Genomic DNA, 22,551 nt, shown 5'->3' with positions numbered 1-22,551 from the left:
TTAGCCAATTGTGGAAGTCAATCATTTTGTCCTTATATTGTGGTATCATTCTGTGCAAAGGCAGGATGCTACTCAGGGCTAGGATCATACCTGCCTTCACATGATCCTAGAGCTCTTCCACGTCTCTTTTCATGTAGTCCAGGGAGGTACGTCTCAAGTCATTCACTCCAACATGGACAATGACAGAGTCATATTTGTACTTGTTGTGGATTGACTTGAGCGCATGAGTTATGTGACGGAGCCTGGCACCCGAGAGGCAGCTCACTGTAATTTTCTCCTTGTTCAGCCTGGTGAGTGGGACATCAGTGTGCCTGACTATAGAGTCACCTTTGACTAAAATGTTAGGTACGTTGTCTTGCCTTAGGGGCTGTTGCTGGGTGGCTCACTGGTGGTGTGAGCTATGTGATACTTTGGTTGTGATTGGTGTTTGTTTGCGTTTCAGCTTTGGAGGTCTTTGTTGCTTGGGCAGGTTACAGTTAAGGGCCTCCATATATGTGGATTTAGTGTTGCTATGTGTGGGTGTTGGTGGTGTGAGTTTAGAAGGGCTATGTGTTGCTTGAGGTGTAGTGCAGGTGTTAACCTTCTCATCTTGACTGTCTAGCACAGTCTTGGGTGGAGAGAGATTTGCTGCTTGTACATACATGGTTAAACTGTTGAAGCTATCAATGGGGAAATTGATGTAATTAAAGTGCTTGTGCATACATGGTTAAACTACTGCAGGGATCGATGGGTACATGGTGTCATTTAAGTGTTGGTGCATACATACTTAAAATACTGAAGGGATAGCTTGTGAAATTGTCATTTAAGTGCTTGTGCATTCATAGTTAAACTACTGAAGGGATCGCTGTGGAAATATTTACTGCTTTTGTATACATGGTAGAACTACTGAAGGAATTGATGGAGAAATGGTGCCATTTGCAACTTGTGCATACATGGTTGAATTACTGAAGGGATTGCTGGTTGGGACTATGTCATTTAAGTGCTTGTGCATTCATGGTTAAACTACTGAAGCGATGGCTTTGGAAATTGTGATTTACGTATACATGGTTAAACTACTGAAAGGATCAATTGGTAAATTGGTATCATTTAGTGCTTGTGCATACATGGTTAAACTACTGAAGGTTTCAGTGGGGAAATTATCATTTACTTCTTGTGAATACATAGTTAAACTACTGAGGCAGAGTTTAACCACCTCCCTTCCCTTCACTCCTCCTCTTGTGGGTATCTGCTGATCGTTACTGTCCCCTCTGTTGAATGGTTGAGTGCTCTGGATACTACTATAATCCGTACAACCTGAACTGTATTAAGGTTTTGTCCCTGTATACCATTGAGTCATTTTTAAGCATTTAATACTACCAAGGTCCTTCTTGAATATTAACTGATATGGAGAATGCTCCCCACTCCGGCTTATTTCTACTCTGAATGTATTGTTTAGGTTTTCATAAAATTTAGAGCTTTCACATTTTAACACTGGAACATGTTCTGATATCTCACTGCCAGCTGAGACAAGCTGAAAGAGTGCAAGACAGCATGTTGTCATTGTAGATGTTTAAGACAATTTCAGTGTGAAAAAAAAGAAAAGAAAAAAAAAATTCAGTGTGCAAATATGCCAGCTTTTCCTTTTTTGGAATGGCTATGCCTTGGATAAGGATCATTGTTAGTAACTTGCAAGTTCATCTGTAGGTTCATAGGTACTTGCTAAGCTATTGATCTGTGAGTATTTTACAAAGCCTACCCGTACATTCCCATCTTAGTTTTTAGCCCTTACATTTACATACAAATAATCCAGAGGTGGGTAGAACAAGGAAATGTTGAAATATTTACTTGTTACCCCTATCCATGAGAGACACAGGAGCTAAACTAGGGGTGAATTTGCAGATGTTCTTCCTGTTTGCAGTCCTGACAGTTGAGATTTCCTGCCGTGAAAGCCCTCGGCTGGCCCGACTACCAAAGAAACTTATTTTGCATCCCAGGCTGGCAGATGCCCTAACCAACGTCAGTATGCTCAGGTAAAAAGGGAGCCAGCTTGACTTACCACTTCAGTCTTTTCTTGCCGCTGGACCCGAAGTAGATTTCAAGTGTCGGTCAGTCCGCACCAGAGAGATGTTGTACTCACACTACCGCTGGGCTTATGAATGTGTAGTAGTTCTGACAGGATTCAGTCTTTTGAATCTGTGTATGTGAGGCAGAAGTTGCCGCTTAATGACCTATATGTTACTGAATAGAGGGGCAAGGCTTTAAGATGGTCTACATAGTTTTTGTGACTTAGGCCCATGATTTTTTTGGGTGAGAAAATGTTGTGGTCACATCAGCTGTGGTAAGTATTTCGACAGGTACATACTAAATGGGGCATTAAATTCAATGATAGGCCTAATGAAAGCCAGGCACAGTAGAATTATTACATCCCTGGACCTGATGCTGTACATTTAGATATAAGCTATGCAATGAGAAAGGACATCCTTACAGTAGTGGATACATAGAGATCAATGAAGAGTTCACTGTCAGCATAGGTTCCCAGATCCCTGATTAGAAGATTGACTTTCAGGAGTGTGTTGTCAATGTGATACTCACAAGATAGTCATGGTTACTGAAGAATATGATTATACATTTCTTGACATTTTTTTTTTTTTTTTTTTTTTTTGTCCATGGTTTTGACACAACCTGTTGGTTTAGGAAAGGCCCTCTTGGAGGATTTTGGTGTCCTCTGGGGAGTTTATGATGGCAACAATTTTAAAGTTGTCTGCAGGTGTGGTCAGTCATAAACCTTTAACATTTGTTTTGACATCCAAGAAGTAAATATGAAAAAGGAGTGCCACAAGGACTGGGCCGTGGGTTACACAGCTAGTGACAGATCTTTTGGAGGAGGTAGTGCTACCCACCCTAATTTCCTGGGTTCAGTTTGTGAGGGATTTACATTTAGCTGGAAGAGTTTATCTGCAATACCTGAATATTGGATGGTGTTGAATACCCTTGTGAGATTTAGGTATGCAGTGTGCACTGATTTGCCCTCATCCATTGCTTCAGTAATCTTACTGAAGAAGCCGACCATGTTAAGTAGTCAAGACTTCCCCTTTGCAAATCTGAACTGGCTTGGGTAGAGAGTTTGTATATTACTTATTTCCTTATTTATTAATTTCATAATGTTCCTTTCCATAACCTTACTGATGAAGATGGTTAGGCATAGGCATCTATAATTACCCAGGTTTGTTGACACCACATGGTTGTGCATGGGGATGACTGTTGCTGTCCTCCAGTCATCCAGCACAAAGCCTATTTGGCAGCTGATACTAAATAACTTTTTCAGATGGTCTTACAAGTCACTTTTCAAGCTAACCAATAGTCATCCCAGTATGTTATCCTGCACCACAGAAGTAGCATTCTTGGCTGTGGATAGTTCTTTAAGGACTTGTTTTTGAGAGCTTTGGGGTGGGGTGGTAGATGCAGTTATGAAATCTGGAAATAAAGGAGGAGGGGGAATGATGTTTGATCTAAATTTGTCTGCTGTTAAATTGGTTATGTCCTCTGGTTCTGAGTATGTGATATCCTTTACTATTAGCTCTGTGCAGTGCTGGATATTGTTTCTGAGATTTCTAATATAGTTAAAGAAGGCTTTATGGTTATCCTTCACTGGGGTGGCTGTTTTTACCTCATATCAGGTTTGCTTGATTTGATTAAGGTCTGGAGTATCTTGTTTAGTTTAACAAGTGTGTTATTAGCATCTTGACAGTACTTTTTTTGTTTGCACTGAGTTCTTTTCTTTTATTATAGAGCTTGTGTGTATTAGTATTGGGAGATTATTTTTAAATTTGTTATCTTATTTACTTCTGAGGGAGACAACCAAATGTATGCAACTATGTACATGTGCATAGAATTTAGTGGTAAAAGTTTATGTGTAAGTAGATTGGTCATCAGGATGGAGGAGATTTTGAACTTAACCAGGTCATCACTTAGATTTAGTAGATTAGCCTTAGCATAGTCTTTAAATACTAGGGTACTGGTAGATGCTTCTTGTTCCAGTCTTAAGGTGAATGTGACTGAACTGTGCTCTTATTGGACTAGGAAGAATTTACAGTCGGTAAGGTGGAAAGCTACCCCATATTGGTAAGGATCAAGTTTAGGATTTTGTTGCCCCTGGTTGCTGTGTAGACTAATTGGCCTAGAGAGTTTGTTTTGCTGAAGTCTAGAAATTTCTAGGTATACATGTTTGAGAATTTATACATATCACAGTAAGTGGAGGGGTAGTTGAAGTCTCCTAGGAGAATGGTGTTTGCCTTAATATGGGCTAACGTGGACATAGAAGGGGTCCCATAGTTGGGTCTGTATTATTTCTTTGGCAGCTTAGGTTGTCGAATGATTAATGATTCATACCTAAGCATCGACGTTTCAAAATCACGAATGGCCATATAAGCAAATTATTTCCTCGGGAAAGAATTTGCTAGGCCATCCGGAAATAAAATTAACTTTTCAACCTAAATATAGTGGGGGGGGGCTGTGCCCCCTCACACACACCCCCCCAACTAAATATACCAATTCCAAGATCGCTCTACGTTTGGGAAAGGAAAAATCCCCGATAATGGCCAAGCAAATTCTTTACCGAGGAAAGAATTGCTTATATGGCCGTTCGCGATTTTGAAACTTCATTGCTTAGGTGTCGACCATTGAGCATTCGACAACCTAAACTGTAAAAGAAATAATATGGACCCCCATAGTTTGTTGTAAGACATTCCTTGTTATTTAGATAGCTTTAGCCTACTATTGATGATGATGGTTTGAAGTTCCAGTAATATGGCTTGGTATATGTGAATTTATTTCTCATTATACTTCAAGGTTACATCAAGTACATATTCTTTGGACATTGTGTACAATCTTTGAATGTCTGTAAACTATATTTAGACTGCAATGTATACATTATTAATGCTTTATTGTGTAATTTTTGTTTCTTCCAGATATTATTTTTAGGTCATGCAATCCTGTAGTGTTCAGTTTCTATAATTTCCTCCGCACCCACCCATTGATCCGAAGACAGTTAACGTCAGCGGATGGCACATCAACCATCTCAGGGCTTAAAACGGAGAGCAGCTTTATAGATGAAATAAATCTCATTGAAAGAAAGCTGTTTTTTACTACTGCCAATGCTCACTTTAAGGTCGGATGCCCTGTATTAGCTCTTGAAGTACTTTCTAAAATTCCAAAGGTCACCAAGTCTAAAATGCCCTCTGAACAGAGCATGTATACTAAAGATTCTAGTGTTATAAACCACATCTCTCCACCTCAGAGAGTGGAAAATGGTTTGGAATATAATGGTCTTGACTGGTCACAGAATATTGCCTCTGCAAATGATTTTGGCTTAACAAGCAACTTTAGTGTAGACTGGAGTCAGGTGTCAGTGACTTTAAATGATGAACCTTTAAAACTTGATTGGGAAGATGATGCAGGAGGTTTGACAGACGAGGAAGAAGATGATGTTGGGTTAACTATGAAGGAAGCCATATCTGAGGAAAAAGGTAAGGTACAGAAGGAAACTGGTTCTCAGTCACTCATAACCCCTGCATCACAGGGAGTGGTGTCTTCTTCAGAGTACGATGTTGATGTAATTGCCGAACAGCTAAAATTCAGAGCTTGCCTGAAGATATTAATGACTGAACTCAGAACATTAGCTACAGGTTATGAAGTAGATGGTGGAAAACTTCGATTTCAGTTATATAACTGGCTTGAAAAAGAAATTGCTAGTTTGCATCAAATCTGCAACCACAAAGCAGAAAGCAAGACCTATGCTGTGGAGTTCACCAAAGAAGAGGACTTGGATAGTTTTGATCAAGAAGAGGACATGGAAAAACTGGATCCTGGTTCCTATGAGCGCCATCAGATTGAGCGTCGGAGGTTGCAGGCTAAGCAGGAACATGCAGAAAAACGAAAATGGTGGTTGCAGAAGAACCAGGCTCTTCTCAGAGTTTTTCTGAGCTACTGTAGCTTACATGGAGCTCAAGGTGGTGGCCTTGCTTCAGTGAGAATGGAGCTAAAATTTTTGTTGCAGGAGTCTCAGCAGGTAAGAAATTTTGCTTGTAATCATTTTGCAGTAAAATGGCAGCAGGGAAGAGTTAATTTTGTGGGGACTTACATATGTCAGATGTGGACTGGATCATTCCATCTTTATTTTCAGCTACAATAAGAAAGACCAGAACTAGACTTGATGTTTTTGTTTTTTATATGTTGGTTTCATGAACTGTCTTCTGGTAAATTGGTGGTGATAGGCCTGGTGTGAAGTACCATGGATGTTGCTGTTCATATCTGGGTTACAGGAGCATAATTAATGGGTATGACTCATAAGTACTGCTGTAGCATTCAAACAGGGATAAGTGTGTAGTGTTCTTGGATTGCAGGGATGCAACACCTCCAAATCTGTGAATTTTCATGCCCGTTATCACCTCCTCCTCTTCCTCCCAACAGTTAAATATTAGTTAAAGTGGTATTGTTCTGAGACTGGTTTTGCTAACAGATGTACCAACCAGTAAAAAAGTCAGCTTTAGATGGTAGGGATTCCAGTTTTAAGATCCTTGAGCCATCAAGTCCAGTCTTCTACTGTGATCTTATCCTCATTAGAAAGAGCATGAAATTAAGCAACCAGGCACATTCAGGATCATAGCTGCATCTGGTGGGCTGTAACAAATAAATCAACATATATTTTGAAATTATAAAGGACTGGTAGACACATGATAGGGTCATGAAAATTGTTAATGTTTCTATTGGGCTTCAATAGAAATGAGTGTTTCTTTGTAATTCTGATTCTATTATACCCAAGGCAAGTATACTCAGATTAGTGGCAGCACCTGAGTGGGCTGATTAAGCAACAGATTAACCTGAAAGAGCACCAAAGACCACAGAGTCAGAATGATTTTGTAATGAAATGAGAGAGATAAGGACAGTGAGAGAGAGAGAGATTGAAACAATTGTTAGATATGAAAGATAAGTAATGAGTATTAATGTGCTGGGTAGGATGGGAGAATATCACAACTTCAGACTGAGAATTGTTTAGAATGCCTAAGCCTGAGGCATCCCTTTCATTCCCATCTTTCTGCTGCATTCGTAATCCACATCTGATCAGCATACCTTAAGTCTTTCACTGCAATTCTGTTGATTTTATGCACACCTAAATACGTTTGGTTATAAGTCATTCTCAGGTAGTTGAATGATTAGTCAAAAAATGTGAACACAAGACCAAGAATCACCAAAATCCACGGCCACAGTACCCAAATCTCCAAAAAATGTGGTTAGAAGCAGTAGGTTAAGAACAGCACATTTATTGATACGTAATCTGAATCACACCAAACAGCAGCAAACAATAAACCAAGCGCTTTCGCTCGGTTATTACCGAGCTTCTTCAAGGTTAAAAAATCTTTTGTGTAGTCAGCCATGTTAAATACTAAATGCAACATCACATGACATACCCCCCCATGTGAATCATCCCTAATCAGTTTCTTAAAATACAGTGTGTATAAACTTTCCTTAAATATTAAATATATGTTCCAATCCAAAAGTCAAACTCAACTTTAAATCCAGTAATGCCAAAAATGAAAATATATAATATATTACAACACATGTAAAAACACATAAAAAATAATAAAATAAATGGTAATGAAATTAATAAACATGACCGTAATAAATGTTAAACTAAACCATGAAAGTAAATAAATGTAACATCTTCATTACCAATACAGCACATGGTAACCAAACTAAGGCATTCGGCTGAACTGCAAGTACATCCAATACCAGTATGTTTAATGGGGAAATTTAAGCAGTCTACAAGAACCCCTATTGTAATCGTGCCCTTCTTAATTTGAGCACACTGTTTATATTCAAGGCGTCATTCATGCCCGGTGGTCTAATTGCGTCCAGTCTAAGCTGCCAAAACAGTTCCCGATACTCCAACCTAGCTTCCCAGTTCCCTCCCCGTGGGTCGGGTGTCACTTGTTCTAGAATTGTAACCTTAATTTGCATATTTTCACATAATTGTGAATGCTTAAAAAAGGCATTGGTCACTACCCTTACTAATATCATATTGATGTTCATAGACTCTTTTTCTAAAAAGCCTTTCTGTCTTGCCTACATAAAAACTGTGACAATGTAGGCAGATTCCCAGGTATACCACTCCTTTGGTGGCACAATTAAAGTATTGTTTAAACTTATATCTAAAATTTCTGGAAGGGATAGAAATAACATCTTTATTCAACATGAAGGCACATTGGTTACATGAACCACATCTATGGGTACCCTTCTTCATTCTAGTGGACTTATTCTTAACAGCCTTATTTTTCTCAAAAAATTCTTTCAAATTCGTTCCTCTTTTTCTAACGAAACCTGGCACTGAAGGGATGAGATGTTTTATATCTTTATTCACTGAAATAATGGGCCAATACTTTAAGATGACCTGTTCTATTACCTGAGAGTCTGAAGAATATGTATATGCAAAACTATTTTTAAATTTGGAGGTGTTGTTGTCTATCACCAACTCCGTACTGGCTGTCCCGGTACCTAATAAAGGGTAATACCTAGATTCCCTATTATCAGTAACTTCCTGGGCCAATCCATCAATCAAGTTGACTGGGTATCCTTTTTCTATAAATAAGCCACAGAGTGTGTTGGCTTCCTCCAAAAAATATTCAAAAGTGCTACACATTCTCAAGGCTCTAATCATTTGGCCCTTAACTATCCCTTTTTTCTGGTAAAAAGGGTGCCCGCTACAAAAATGAAGGTACGCGTTAGAAAAGGTAGTCTTCCTAAAAAGTTTGGAATGAAAACAGCTGTTTGCGTAGTCCTTAATTAATGTTACATCCAAATAATGTAGAACATCTTGATCAATGTTGTGAGTGAATCTAAGAAAATCAGTACATCCGTTGATGTGTTCCAAAAATCCATTCAGGTCATAAATAGAACCATTCCATAGTAGGCAAATATCGTCTAAATATCTGGTATAATGTGTAATGAACTTTTTCCATGGTGTATTGAACACAAATTCCTGCTCCCAATGGTAGAGTACACAATTGGCGTATAGCGAAGCACAGCATGCTCCCATCGCCACGCCTTTCTTTTGGCGAAAAAACTCTCCATTAAAGTAAATAAAATTGTTTGTCAAATCTGTGTCCATTAAGTCCACCACTAAATTGATGACGTTGCTAGCCAACGTGCCATCAAGCGTAAGGGTTTGCCTAAACCATTCAAGTCCTACTATGTGAGGGATACTTGGAAATAGGTCTATAATATCGATGGTTACCATGTATAGCTCTGGACTAAACATCTGTCGGTTAATAACTTTTAAGAAATGCCAGGAGTCTTTGCAAATATGTGTAATTGGTGTTAAGACTCTTTTGGCTATGTAATCTATAAATTTTGCTAAGGGCTCCGTAATACTGCCTGCCCCAGAAACAATGGGCCTAAATCTTAGAGGGGCTAGGCCTTTATGTGTTTTCAGAATACCAAATATTATTGGTACCCTTGGCTTCATAACATGAAAATAGTTGTATAGCTGCTCATTAATAGTGCCTTGCAAGAGGTGGTCGTATAATTAATAACTCATTTAGGCATAAGCTAAATTAATTTCATTAAGGGACACCAGTTCATATTGTTCAACATCCTGCAACACCTGTAGGATGAAATCGTAATCTAGCTGGTACATTAGCACCACACCCCCTGCTTTGTCAGGTTTCATAACCCGGCATTTTTTCTGCTTTAAATTCTCAATCAACTGGAATTCTTCGTTACTGAGGTTCAATGGGCACTTGTTTTTCTTGTTTTTACCAGCTGTTCTAATTTCTCTCTCTACCATTTCCTCAAATATCTTAAGAGATCGGTGTGTGGGGGGGTTAAAGGTGCTAGTTCTGGTGAGATCTGAATGGATATTAGGTTGACCCTTAAAAAATATTGAAAGGTTTAGCTGCCTAATGAACAATTTAAAATCTATCAATGTGTTAGTGGTGTCAAAGGGACTAGATGGGACAAAGGTACAACCTTTTGAAAATAAAGTAAAATGCTCATCTGTGAGCAAGCAGTCAGTGAAGTTGTAAATTGTAAAATTATCTTTTCTGAAAATAATTTTCTTGGTAGGGGCCTCATCTATTGTTAATGATAAAACATTAACAAGTGGTTCTATTTCTGTATACGATTCCAACCTTGTTTCTGATGTCCCATCCCCCTCACTCCCCTGTTGGGAGGGTGCTGAAAATCCTGGTATGACTGTTTCCTGCCCCTCTTAGCAATTCTTTCACTCCTCCTGGGTGGTTCATTGTCAACCCTAACACCCTTATTGTTACATTCCACCATGTTATCCCCTTCCACAAACACAGTGTCATAGTTGTTTCTCCAACCACCATTTCTGTAAATAGGGTAGGCTAAGCCTTGCTGGTATTCGTGCATATCCCTGTCAAGTTTCTTAATTTTCCTATTTAAAACTTTTAAACAGTGTTGGTCAACCTCATAAAAAACATTGTCATAGCTTCTTTTAACACTTCCAAAATTCACATCATTAGTAACATTTTGGTTAAGAGCGGTCAGCTCCTTCAATAAGAGTTCAGCCTTGGATTGGTACTCCACAGTCATTAGTTTCAATATTTCTCTACCCGCGTTGTTAAAAATGTCACATAACTTGTCATACAATTCAGTCCCTGGGTGCACACAGTTAGGAAATTTAAATAAACGAAGACCTTTGGGAACCCTGTTAACCTGTATGCATTCATTTAAGTAGTCTATCTCCAACTGGTTGTTTTTAAGCGCATGTAACTTGTCTCTAAACAAGTTAAAGTTATTCTCAATGTTTCTGTTAAAATTGGAGTCTACAGTACCTTGCTGAAAATGGAACTGCTTTTCAGTCCATGCTCCAAAGTTAAAATCCTTGTTTGTGTCCCTTGTATTGTCGTCTCTTCTCTGTTTACCACTAGCAACATTTTTAGTGGAAGACGTACCACGTTGTGATTTGTCTCGCAAATGGTTACCGGAACTGACGTCATCCACCCTGCCATTCATAGCAGTTGGTGAAGAGGAAGTGACCCTATTGCGCTTATCAGAAAACTGCAACTGGTTGCCAGGCGACCCAAAACTCTGTTCAGCATTTTTTCTTTCAGTTGTTTAGTAAGTTCAGTTAACAGGTTCAAAACCTGTGTAAATTCGGCGCGGGTCACCGGAGCGTTGTCAGTATCTTCTCTCAGTATCGCTGGGGTCTCCATAAAGTTGGTAGAATTGGTTCCTTCAGCCATGGAAAAAATAAACTCTGAATGTCAAAAAATGTGAACACAAGACCAAGAATCACCAAAATCCACGGCCACAGTACCCAAATCTCCAAAAAATGTGGTTAGAAGCAGTAGGTTAAGAACAGCACAATTATGATTAGAATAGAAGGGGTTTCTTCAGATTGTGTAGTCTGTCCTATTTTTACAATTCTACTGAATGTGTATTCTAGTCCTGTACTGTACTTTTGTAGTCATTACTTATCTTTTAATTCTTCACAAACGCAAAGGAGCCTCCAGTGCAAAGAAACTAAGGCCAAAATGAAATGCACCAGTGCCACAAGCCACATGACCCATCTCTCAAGAATTCCACAAAATAATGAAATAAGTAACAACTTTATTAGAGTTAAGACCTTTTGCCTAAAAAAAATCTGAATTTCATCATTGTGAGGGAATACCAAAGGATTTTGGATCTCATGGCATCTAGGATTTTCATGATACCCTGGCAAGATACTATGTGAGACAGATACAATGGTATCTGAAATCTCTTTGGTCACTGCATCAGAACCCTTTCTTTTTTTCAAGTCACAGTCCTGTGGTTTGTCAGAAGAGAAATTGTTTGATGGAGACAGCAGATATCCTTAAATCCAGATCTCCCCTTCTTTCTCACTGCTCCAAAGCAGTCAGTCATCACAGACACTGTAGACTTTGTTTGGAGTGCAGTTTCAGGAGGGTAAAAGTGCAGGGTTGTGGGACACCAAGAACAGACACAAGCACATAAATATCTAGGAGATGCTTGTTCTGACCAGGGCACTCAATTCTCCTAACCATCCAGGTCCATCCAGGACCTCTTCAAAATGGATTTAGACAATACCACAGTCATGTGGTACATCAGCAAGCAAGGGGGAACCAGGTTGTACCCCCTTTGCAGACTAGCCTTGTTAGCTTAGGATATAGCTTCACAGCACAATCTCATTCTGCAGGCATCCTACATTCCATCAGAGCAAAACTGTGTGGCAGACAAGCTGAGCGAAACAAGGGCAGACCCTCACAAATGGAATCTAGATGAGGTGGTGTACCAACATTTGATCCATCTGTGGAGAGTTCCTCAAGTAAGACCTTTCTGCCACCTTTTTAAACAGACAGCTGGCAAGATTCTGTTCCCGGACTCTATGCAAGAAGGTCTGGAAGGCAGATGACTTTTCTTTTCTTTGGACAGGAATGTTCCTGTATGCTGTTCCACCCTTTCCACTATTATCCAGGGTACGTCTAATGATTCAGAAGGAATCCCCCAAGATTTTTATGGTAACACCCTTCTGGCCTAGGCAGATGTGATTCTCCCTTCTTTTGGAAATGGTCAGGGGCAATTACCACAAGCTTCTTCACAGACTGGATCTACTCACACAAGAATAGGAGTGGTTTGATATACTCCAACATCAATCATTTTTAATTGACTGGCTGGATGATAAGAGCTTAATTCCTTTTAGGCACTTGTGTACTGAGGAAATGCAGCAGCTATTAATGGAGGCAAGAAGCCTGCTACTAGAAAATCCTATATTAGCAAATGGAAAATATTTTCTAGTTGGTGCCAACAACATAACCAACACCCATTCAGGGCTAGTTGTTCTCTGGTTTTACAGTAGTTGTGTGAGTTACTGTTCTATATCCTTTCTTATTCCTCTATCAAGGCTCATTTATCAGCTGGTTAAGCATGTCTGCCTGTAGATCCTCCTCTTTCAAGGCAGTGTCCTGCCAAAATGTTCTTGAAAGGGGTTTTGCTTAAGAGGCCACCAAGTAAACCGGTGCCTCTTTGAGATCTTAATTTTGTGTTAGAGAAGCTAACATTTACTCCAGTTGAACCAGCTAACCTGGCTGACTTGCTGAAACTTCTGCTGGTTTGTGGATGCCAGGGTAGGGAACAGCTAACAGGAACATGGAGGGTATTCTGTTCCTTAGAAAATCAATAGATGTACTTGAAAATGCCAGATATCACACAGAGACTTAAATGATAATTGCATGTACTGTTTAGGTCAAGATCATAATGCTAGTGAATGTCAGATTTGTAAGAAATGTCGATGTAAGGCACTTAAGATGGGTCATGACACCCTTTAGGCTTAGCTGATGCAGAAGGGAACTCATGGACATTTTTGATAAAAACACCTTGTCTGTCACGTTACAGCAGGTTGCTGGCTAGGGCATTGCTCCAAGCAGGGAAAAAAACAAGAGAAGGGCAGCCTAAAGGAGAAGTCCAGTGAGACTCCTGAATCAGACCATTTGCTGAGGAAACTATGTCCAAGGATGTCAGCTCATTGGAGGCTGTCAGACAGTTTCCAGCTCTGACATCTGCAAAATAGCTATGATTTCTGGTGATATTAACTCAGAATCCATAAGATCACTGTCCCTCAGCATGTCCTACTGCATGTTAGATGCAACTAGGAAACAGGTGGCCAACAACAGACAGACCTTGGCCATGAATGGCACTATACCATTAAGCAAGGGAAGGATGGTGTCCCCTTAGCTATTACTGATGAAGGTAAGTGTGCTCAGAAGAAATCTGAATCCTTGTTCAGAAATCCCCAGCAGTTATTTGCAACTCTAAGGCAGAAACTTCAGAGGCCAAGGCCCCTGCCAAACTTAAGCTGCTACCTCCCAAAACCACCCAGCTTGTCTCAAAAGAATGGGTAAAGCGGGCTTCATAGGTTCATAAGTGCATAAGGCTAATGACCACAGGGGCCCTTATAAACCTAGCCATACAGCCCAAATGTGACAGAAAAAAATTGGATTCATATATATTGGGTAATTTGCTGACTACCTGTGTCCATCAAAGACATAGGTGCCAGACCAGGGATGAATTTCCGATTACCCATCCATTCATCCAGGTTGTACTTAAATAGGGATAGGGAGGAACTTAGGGTTTCTTTCATTTCTTAAAAGCCTGCAGCTTGTGTCTAGCCAACCCTCTTGGTCAGCAGTCCTAACAAAGCTAAAACAAGAAGCCTCTCCAATGTGAAACTGACTTGTTTCTTGTGTAGTGGAGGAGGTGTATCTGGATCATGCATTTTGGATGTTCTCTCTCTTGTTCTTTGACACAGCTGAGAAGATAGCCTGGCCTCTGACTCACATATATAGGCCTTGTCATTTGGGGATAGCCCCTTCCTGATGGGGGAATATTTCCAATGGTAAACTTATGAGGTTTTAGCCTTTCCAGAAAAGGACTGTAGATCTTGTATGGCTGGACCTCCCAAACTGGTAGCTGTCCTTCCAGCCCAAGAAGCTCTCCTGGTTAATTTTGATGCTACCACCCTGGCACCAGCCTTTCAACACTCTACCAACTCCAAAAGTTGACAGTGGATTTGGATGTTCTTCATTCCACATTGCTGCAGTCCTAACTATTGGGTAGTCCGCTGTCCAGTCGGCCCGAATACCAAAGTATATGGCTGACGTCGGTCAGGGCGCATTAGACTGACGTCAGTACGTCAGGGTACTAATGCGCATGACCGACGTCATATCCTCAGTCTTTTTTGCCGCATGGTCCGATGCAGAAGCAGTTTTGCGAGTGCAGGTTGGCGTTCTGAAATTTTCTGAAGTCGGAGTTTCAGACCGAATCAAAGTTGGCTAAGTACCCGTTGGGAACATTTTGGTTTTTCTTGCCTCAGTATTTAACCGGATGTCAGAAAAAGTGAATAACTGTATTTCTTGTGGGAAACAGATACCTCATAGGGATTACCATACCTTGTGTATACCTTGTTTAGGGCCTGAGCACGGCGTTGTTGGATGCCGCTCTTGTGCTAGATTTAACAAACGCACTATTAAGAGAAGGTTAGACTGTGCCAGGTTAGTGTTTGGGAAGCGTTGCAATTATAAAATGCCGTCGGATGCTCCGGCGCCCGCTTCGTCCAAAAAGCGCAAGGACAAAACAGCGAAGCCTAGGGTTGATGAACCGGCAGTCCCGGACGTCGGTTCTTTAGAAGGCTCAGTGGAGCCAGAGGTTTTGCCAGGAGTTTCTTTGGAGTCTCAGGCAGAGACTTTACTGTTACAGGATGTGCCTTCTCAGGAGGTAGGCCAGGCTGAGGGGCTTCTCAGGTAACTGTTCTTCCCTCTCTTCCCAAGGTAGTTAGAGCCTCTCCTTCTGTTTCCAAAACTTCTTTGAGAGGTAGGCCAAGTTTAGCTTCAGTGGGGGCTTCTCCTAGCACTTCAGGTTCTGTGCCTAAGAAACATATGCTTAAAATGGCAGAAGATTTGATTACTATGATTAGAGGTTCTATGCCCCCTCCTGATAAGAGGCCTAGGGTGGAACCTGAGTTTGAGAGTTTTGAACAGTGTTCAGAGGCTTCTGAGTCTTCTGCGGAAGACTTGCAGGAGTATCCTCCTTATTCTGATTCTGATGTGGATGATTCCACTCCTACAGCTTCTCCTCCTGAGGATTTCTCATTTTCAGAGACTCTGCATTCCATGAGGGAGCACTTTAAATGGGAAGGCCAAGATTACTCTGATTCCAGGAAAAGGCTTAGGGAATTCTTGTTTTACCCCAGCATAGGCCCTTAGCTATACCTCCTGTGTTGAATGTGGTGGAAGATGTTTTTGCAGAGGCTTCCCTGAACCCTGATTCTTTGCCTCCTTCTCCTGTTAAACCTGATAGGTACTATAGGGTGCCTGAAGCTCATAAGTATCTTTTTAAGAGTCCTAGGGCAGACCCGGAAACTGTTTCTCAGGGACCTAAAGGTGTTAAGGCCTCTGTTGTTAAAAACCCTGTTCCCACTGATAAAGAGGCAAGGGCTTTGGATAGATGGGGAAAGAAAGTGTATACTTCTTCCACTTTAGCCATGAGGGCGTTGAATTGTCAGTTTCACATGCTAAAATATCAAAATTATCTCCTTTCACAATTGAAATCTAAGGTGGATGCTTTGGCGGAAGGTATTGAGTGTAAAGAGTTGCTGGATTTAGTTCATGTGTCTGAACAAGTGGGTAAGCATTCTTTGCAATGTGGTTTTGATGCTGTACAGGCCTCCTCGAGGGTGGCTGCCACTAGTTCTGTTCTGCGCAGGCATGCCTGGTTGAGGGATCAGAATTTAGCTGAGCATGTTAAGACAAGGATTTTGGATGCTCCTTTACAGTCTGATGTGTTGTTTGGTTCGCCTGTGGAAGCAGTTTTAAAGAAAATGGAGGACAAAGCTAAGTCTATGCAAACTGTTAAAGATTTTTGCAGGTGCAGCCACCAAGTTTAGTAGAAATTGGCCTACTAAGGGATGGACATATCCTGCTTATGATTCCCAGTCTAGGGGTAGGTCTAGACGTGGTAGGGGCAGAGCTCAAGGTTCTTTTAGGCCTAGAACAGGAAGTTCACCTGCTCAGACTTCTGGTGAGGGCAGGGGTCAGTCCTTTCGTAAACAGACCCAATGACCTGCCTTTTCAGCTGCCAGTAGATTCTCGTCTGGCAGCTCCTTTGGGAGGAAGACTGTCTCTTTTCAAAGAAAATTGGGATTTAATTACTCAAGACAGATGGGTGTTGGATATCATTCACCACGGTTACAGGTTTTATTTCCATACATTGCCCCTTTCAAAGGCATGCCAGACGTTCCTCCTCCACAAAGGAAAGAGGCTCACAAGCAAATTTCTCTGTTACTCCAAATAGGGGCCATTCAGCCAGTCCCTGTATCAGAAAGGGGCCTAGGATTTTATTCTCGCCTGTTCCTAGTACCAAAGAAGGGGAACACGTGGAGACCAATTTTGGATTTATCTATCCTCAACACTTATCTGGACATTCCCAAGTTCAAGATGTTGACGTTACAACAGCTTTTACCTCTGCTGGGCAAAGATCACTGGATGGTAACTTTAGATCTCAAGGAAGCTTACCTTCATGTGCCTATAAGACTAAGTTGCAGGAAGTATCTGCGTTTCGAGCTGGAAATTCTCATTATCAGTTCTCTGCATTGCCCTTTGGCTTATCTACTGCCCAGAGTATTCACAAAGGTTCTGGCTCCAGTGATAGCTTACTTCAGGCTAAAAGGAATTCAAATCTATCCTTACTTGGACGACTGCCTGATTCTGGCTCAAGAAACGGAAGACCTTCTACAGCATCTGGAATATGTTATAGCAGTGCTAAGATGCCTAGGGTATTCTGTGAACGAAATAAAGTCCAGTCTAGTACCCTCTCAAGACATGTGCTTTCTGGGTGTGAGACTGAATACAGCAGCCCAGATGGCCTTTTAACCCCGGACAAACAAAAGAGTCTATCCCTTTACTTCCATCAACTATCTCATCAGTCCGTGCTGACTGCAAGGACAGTCCTTCAAGCATTAGGGTTCATGGCATCTTGTATTCTGGTGCTTCCCAATGCCAAACTGCATATGAGGAAGCTGCAATGGTATCTCAAAAATGTATGGACACAGCACTGCCAGGATTCGGACACTGTCATTCAAATAATACCTTGCCTTCAAAAAGAATTTTTGTGGTGGGCTCAGGAATGTCACCTAAACAAGGGACTCTCTGTGACCCGGCCAGAGGCGAGTCAGATTTTTACGACAGATGCCTCGGACATTGCTTGGGGAGCTCATCTAAATGGAAAGTGGATACAAGACAAGTGGCCTGCCAGACTACAGCATCTACATATCAACATGAAGGAGATGTTAGCAGTCCAGTTTGCATTAATGGCTTTCAAGGAGTTACTTCTTCCAGGGCAGGTGTTGATTCTAACAGACAACACAACTGTCATGTGGTACATCAACAAACAAGGGGGAACACATTCTTATCCTCTATGCAGGCAAGCAATGATTTTATGGGAGACTGCGCTCAGCTTGCAACTAACTCTTCAGGCAAGGTTTCTGCCGGAGCACAGAACTCCTTAGCAGATGTGTTAAGCAGACAAATCATGGATCCCCACGAGTGGAAACTGGATCTTCATGTATTTCAGAAATTGACAGTGTCATGGGGAACTCCAGACATAGATCTGTTCGCTTCTCCACTAAACCACCAGCTGCCAAAGTTTTGCACAAAGGGGTTTCATCACACAGCTTGGAAAGTGGATGCTCTTTCTTTCAGTTGGAAAAATCTTCATGTGTATGCCTTTCCACCTCTGCCTCTTCTTCCAAAGGTGCTCTTAAAGGTCAGACAAGACAAGCCAAGGATGATTTTAATAGCTCCAGATTGGCCTCGGCAACACTGGTACCCACTACTAAGGAGTCTGGTAAGGAAGCCTCCATGGCCTTTACCTTTGATTCCACATCTGTTATCTCAGAAGGACGGTCATCTGCTCAATGTCAAGCTTCACTCTCTTCATCTAACAGCCTGGCATATTCTGTGTTGAAACACAGCAGGTCTCAACTTCCTCAACAAGTTTTAAATGTGATTATGGAAGCTAGAAGACCTAGTACAAGGAAAGTGTACGCAGAAAAATGGAAGAGATTTTTATTTTGGAGTACAGCAAAGAATTTGGAGGTTTCTGAGCCTAATTTGAGTGTGGCTCTTCAATATCTTACTGAGTTATTGGACAAAAGTTTGTCCTTCTCTTCCATTAAGATTCATGCTGCAGCAATTTCAGCTCACTATGATTGTGACCCACCATTGTTTTCGCATCCTTTGTTCAAGCAGTTTCTTAGAGGGGCAAAGAATATAAGACCCCACGTAGAGCTCCTACTCCTGCTTGGGATCTCAATTTTGTGTTGGAAAAACTTACTCTACAACCTTTTGAGCCTGCGGCTACTGCTGAATTGAAATACTTGTCATGGAAGACTGCTTTTCTGTTGGCTATTACTTCTGCAAGAAGGGTGTCTGAGTTGCAGGCCCTTATGGCAGTAGAGCCCTTTTTGATTTTCCATAAGGATAGGGTATCATTACGTACTAATCCTTCCTTTATGCCTAAGGTGGTTTCTAGTGTGGCTTTAAACCAAACTATTCATTTGCCTACTTTTATGCAGACCCCCAAAATAAAGGGGAAAAGATTTTGCACACTTTAGATGTACACAGGCAATTGCGTTATTATTTAAGCAGGACTAAGGATTTTAGGCAGTCTCAGCAGTTGTTTGTTTCTTTTGCTTTGGGTTCGCAGGGCAAGCCTGTGTCAAAACAAACTATTTCTAGGTGGATTGGGTTTTGCATTGCATTTTGTTATTCCCATCATGGCAAGGAGTTTCCAGCTGGGATTAGGCCTCATTCCACTAGGGCTACTGCCACTTCAACAGCATTTCTAAGGGGGGTGGCAACTAAGGATATTTTGGAGGCAGCTACTTGGAGTTCAGTGCATACTTTCTCTAAGCATTATCACCTTCCTCTCTACTCTAAGTCTAGGGCTGGTTTTGCCACAGCTATTTTGCAAGGCATGTTGTCAGCTCCTGCTTCTTTATGATTTGCCAGCCTCCCTTACCTCTGCTTTGGGATTCTACCCAATAGTTAGGACTGCAGCAATGTGGAATGAAGAACATAGTACAGTTTTGTACCTACCATAAATGTAGATGTTCGAGGATCCACATTGCTGCAGTCCACCCTCCCTCCTTCCCTCTGTGTTTAGGGGTGGTTGTGTAGGTGAGGTTATATGCTGATAATTTTGTATATATTGTACATATTTTTGGTGCAGGTATATTGGGCCTTGTCTTTTTAGGGTCTTCTGACATCTGGGGCAAGAAAAGACTGAGGATATGACGTCGGTCATGCGCATTAGTACCCTGACGTACTGACGTCAGTCTAATGCGCCCTGACCGACGTCAGCCATATACTTTGGTATTCGGGCCGACTGGACAGCGGACTACCCAATAGTTAGGACTGCAGCAATGTGGATCCTCGAACATCTACATTTATGGTAGGTACAAAACTGTACTTTCTGAGCCTTGGAACCGAGACGGACGTTTACTTTAGCTCAGACTCTCCAAACTCTCGAGCCAGGCTCTACCCATAATGTTGCTCTCAGAAATTACCTCGGATCTCGTTTGCCATTTCACAGACCAGACCAGAACCCCCAACTGTCCCGAATTACTCGTTTTTTACCGAGTTTTGGGGTCCAAATGAAGGGGTGCCACGATTCCCGATTGGCACCCCTTCATTTCCGATTTCTTTGCCTTATTTTTTTATTTTTTTTTATTTCCACGCTGACGGAGCTGACATCATCACGTCAGCGATGATGTCAGCTCCATCAGCACTAACAGCCAGTCGGAACTGAGCTCCTTGAGCTCGCGTCATCATTTCCGGCTGGCTGCAAGCAGTTGCTGCATTTGAAAAGCTTGCCGCCAAATCGCCAATCCTGTTCAAACAACGCTTAGCTGCCGCCTGCCTGCCATTCGTTTGGACTGGGACTTTATCACTTGTATTGCCCAAGAAAGAAAGCTGCAGTCTGCCGTTCGTGCTGGGCGCCTGGGACTATCTGAGAAAATATGCTGCTGCTCTTACTGTATGATTTAAGCTGTTGCCTGCCCAAGAAAGCTCTGCCATTCAGGACTGGTATTAGGTAAGGAGGAACAGGAACTAGCTGCCATTCGTTTCCTGTTTATTTTAAATGCGAGGGCCGAGGACTGCTGCCATTATTCTTAAGCTGCTGTAGGGAGCTGCCATTCATTTGAACAAAGTGTGTGTGTGTTTGTGTGTGAAGTGTGAACAGGAACCAGCTGCCATTTGTTTTCTACTGTTTAATTTAAATGCGAGGATTGCTGCCATTATTCTTAAGCTGCTGTATTAGGAGCTGCCATTCATTTGAACAAAGTGTGTGTGTGAGAGCTATGGTGAGAAGTGAGAACTGAATTCAATAAATGAAACAAAGTGTGTGTGTGAGAGCTATGGTGAGAAGTGAGAACTGAATTCAATAAATGATAGCCATTCAGTTTCAGTCTTCCTATTGTTTAAACTGCTGATTTAGCATAGTGGTATGTTGCACTAACTGTAGTGTGTGTGTATAGTGTTCTGGGTTCAAGTCAACACTTGCCAGTAACATGCATGGGGGTAACACGTTTTATTCTAGCAACTTTCCAGAGTTATACAAGCAGTGTTTAAAATGTGTCCCTGTTTTTTAAAATGTGTCCCTGGTTTTTGAACTTTTGCCCCCCCCCCCCCCCCCCCCCCGAAAAAAAACCCTGAAATTGAAAGTGTGAGAAGCTGTGCAAGATGCCTATGGCTTACTCTACTGTCATTCTATTTATATTGTGTGTGTGGAAGTAGACTTTTTATGATGGAAATGTTCTGAATTGGGCAGTTTTGTCATTATTGGTTCATGCATTTTGTTTCATTGCCTACAGTATGGCCTACTGGAAAAAATGTTCTTTCAGACAATACATTTAAAATGTGCTCTAACAAGTGTGCTGTATTATACAAGGAATATAACTTAATAAAGTCAGGAAGGTGTATCAAATGAAAGAACATGTATGTGTGCAAGGGGCCAATGATTTTAAAACGGCCCAAAGGTAATCTTTATCCCTTATTGGCCAGATGTATTTTCTTTGGATGTGGTGCAGGTTTCAATACTGTTTCAATGAATGTGATTTTCAAGAGCAGAGAAGTTTTAATACCAAGTGGTTTCAGTACTGTTTCAATGAATGTGATTTTCAAGAGCAGAAAAGTTTTAATACCAAGTCTATTTTCATTGTGAAACAGTATTGCTTTATTTATCAGATGTCTGTTAGTGTTACTGCATTGATGATGTGCCTCAAAATGTAAAAATAAAATCCAAATCTTTATTATAGAAGTAAAGCAGTATGCAGTTGCACACATTAGTGTTTATGGTAAATGGGGCGAAATAGCCAGATAATGAGACATTGGAATGGCTGCAGGGGGACTCTGGTCTGGTGTCATATTTTGGTTGTCTGTTCTTCAGTTTGTGTTTGAAAGTTGGTATCCCACAATTCCATTGGAGTGGGTGGGGTTACATAATTATGTATGCAAATGAGATGTTAATCAGCGTACAGATTTGTACCTATTTTTCATGGCCCTTGTCCAGATTTCTGATGTTTCCAGGTTGAGAGGTATGGACCAGACACATTCATTCATTCTCTTGAGCCTTGGCTTAGTGTTTCTTGTGAGTATTTTCTAATTTTTACATTTCCTTCTTCCATAATGTTTCCCTTTATAACTCTTTATAATTCTTTGTACCTTTGAAGGTATTCTTTCATACCATTGTTGGTATTTTTTCTCTCCTACTAATTTTCAAAATATATATATATATATATATATATATATATATATATATATATATATATATATATCTTTCCTTAGCTGTATTTCTTCACCCTGTTCCATAGTGTGACTACTTTCCAGCAATCATGGTGGAACAGCAAGAAAAACTTTCTCCTTCTAAGCCCTCTAAGGTGTAAAAAATGTGAGGGCAAAATGCCCAACTCAGACGGGCATACCCTGTGTTTGTACT

At 41.0% G+C, this 22,551-nt stretch overlaps 1 protein-coding gene across 1 annotated transcript in view; it reads left to right on the top strand.

Moving 5' to 3' along the window:
• Positions 1 to 22,551, top strand: part of DMXL2 (Dmx like 2) — a 1,902,820-nt gene that overhangs the window by 1,217,294 nt on the left and 662,975 nt on the right. The window contains exon 29 of the mRNA XM_044076363.1: positions 4,947 to 6,046. Coding sequence (XP_043932298.1) covers positions 4,947 to 6,046 — 1,100 coding nt within the window. The remainder of the gene's footprint in view (positions 1 to 4,946; positions 6,047 to 22,551) is intronic.

This window comes from Protopterus annectens, chromosome 7.part0 (genome assembly GCF_019279795.1).
Source record: "Protopterus annectens isolate FY-2018-M chromosome 7.part0, PAN1.0, whole genome shotgun sequence".
Lineage (NCBI taxonomy): Eukaryota > Metazoa > Chordata > Ceratodontiformes > Protopteridae > Protopterus > Protopterus annectens.
This window is presented reverse-complemented; position numbering and strand designations above follow the sequence as displayed.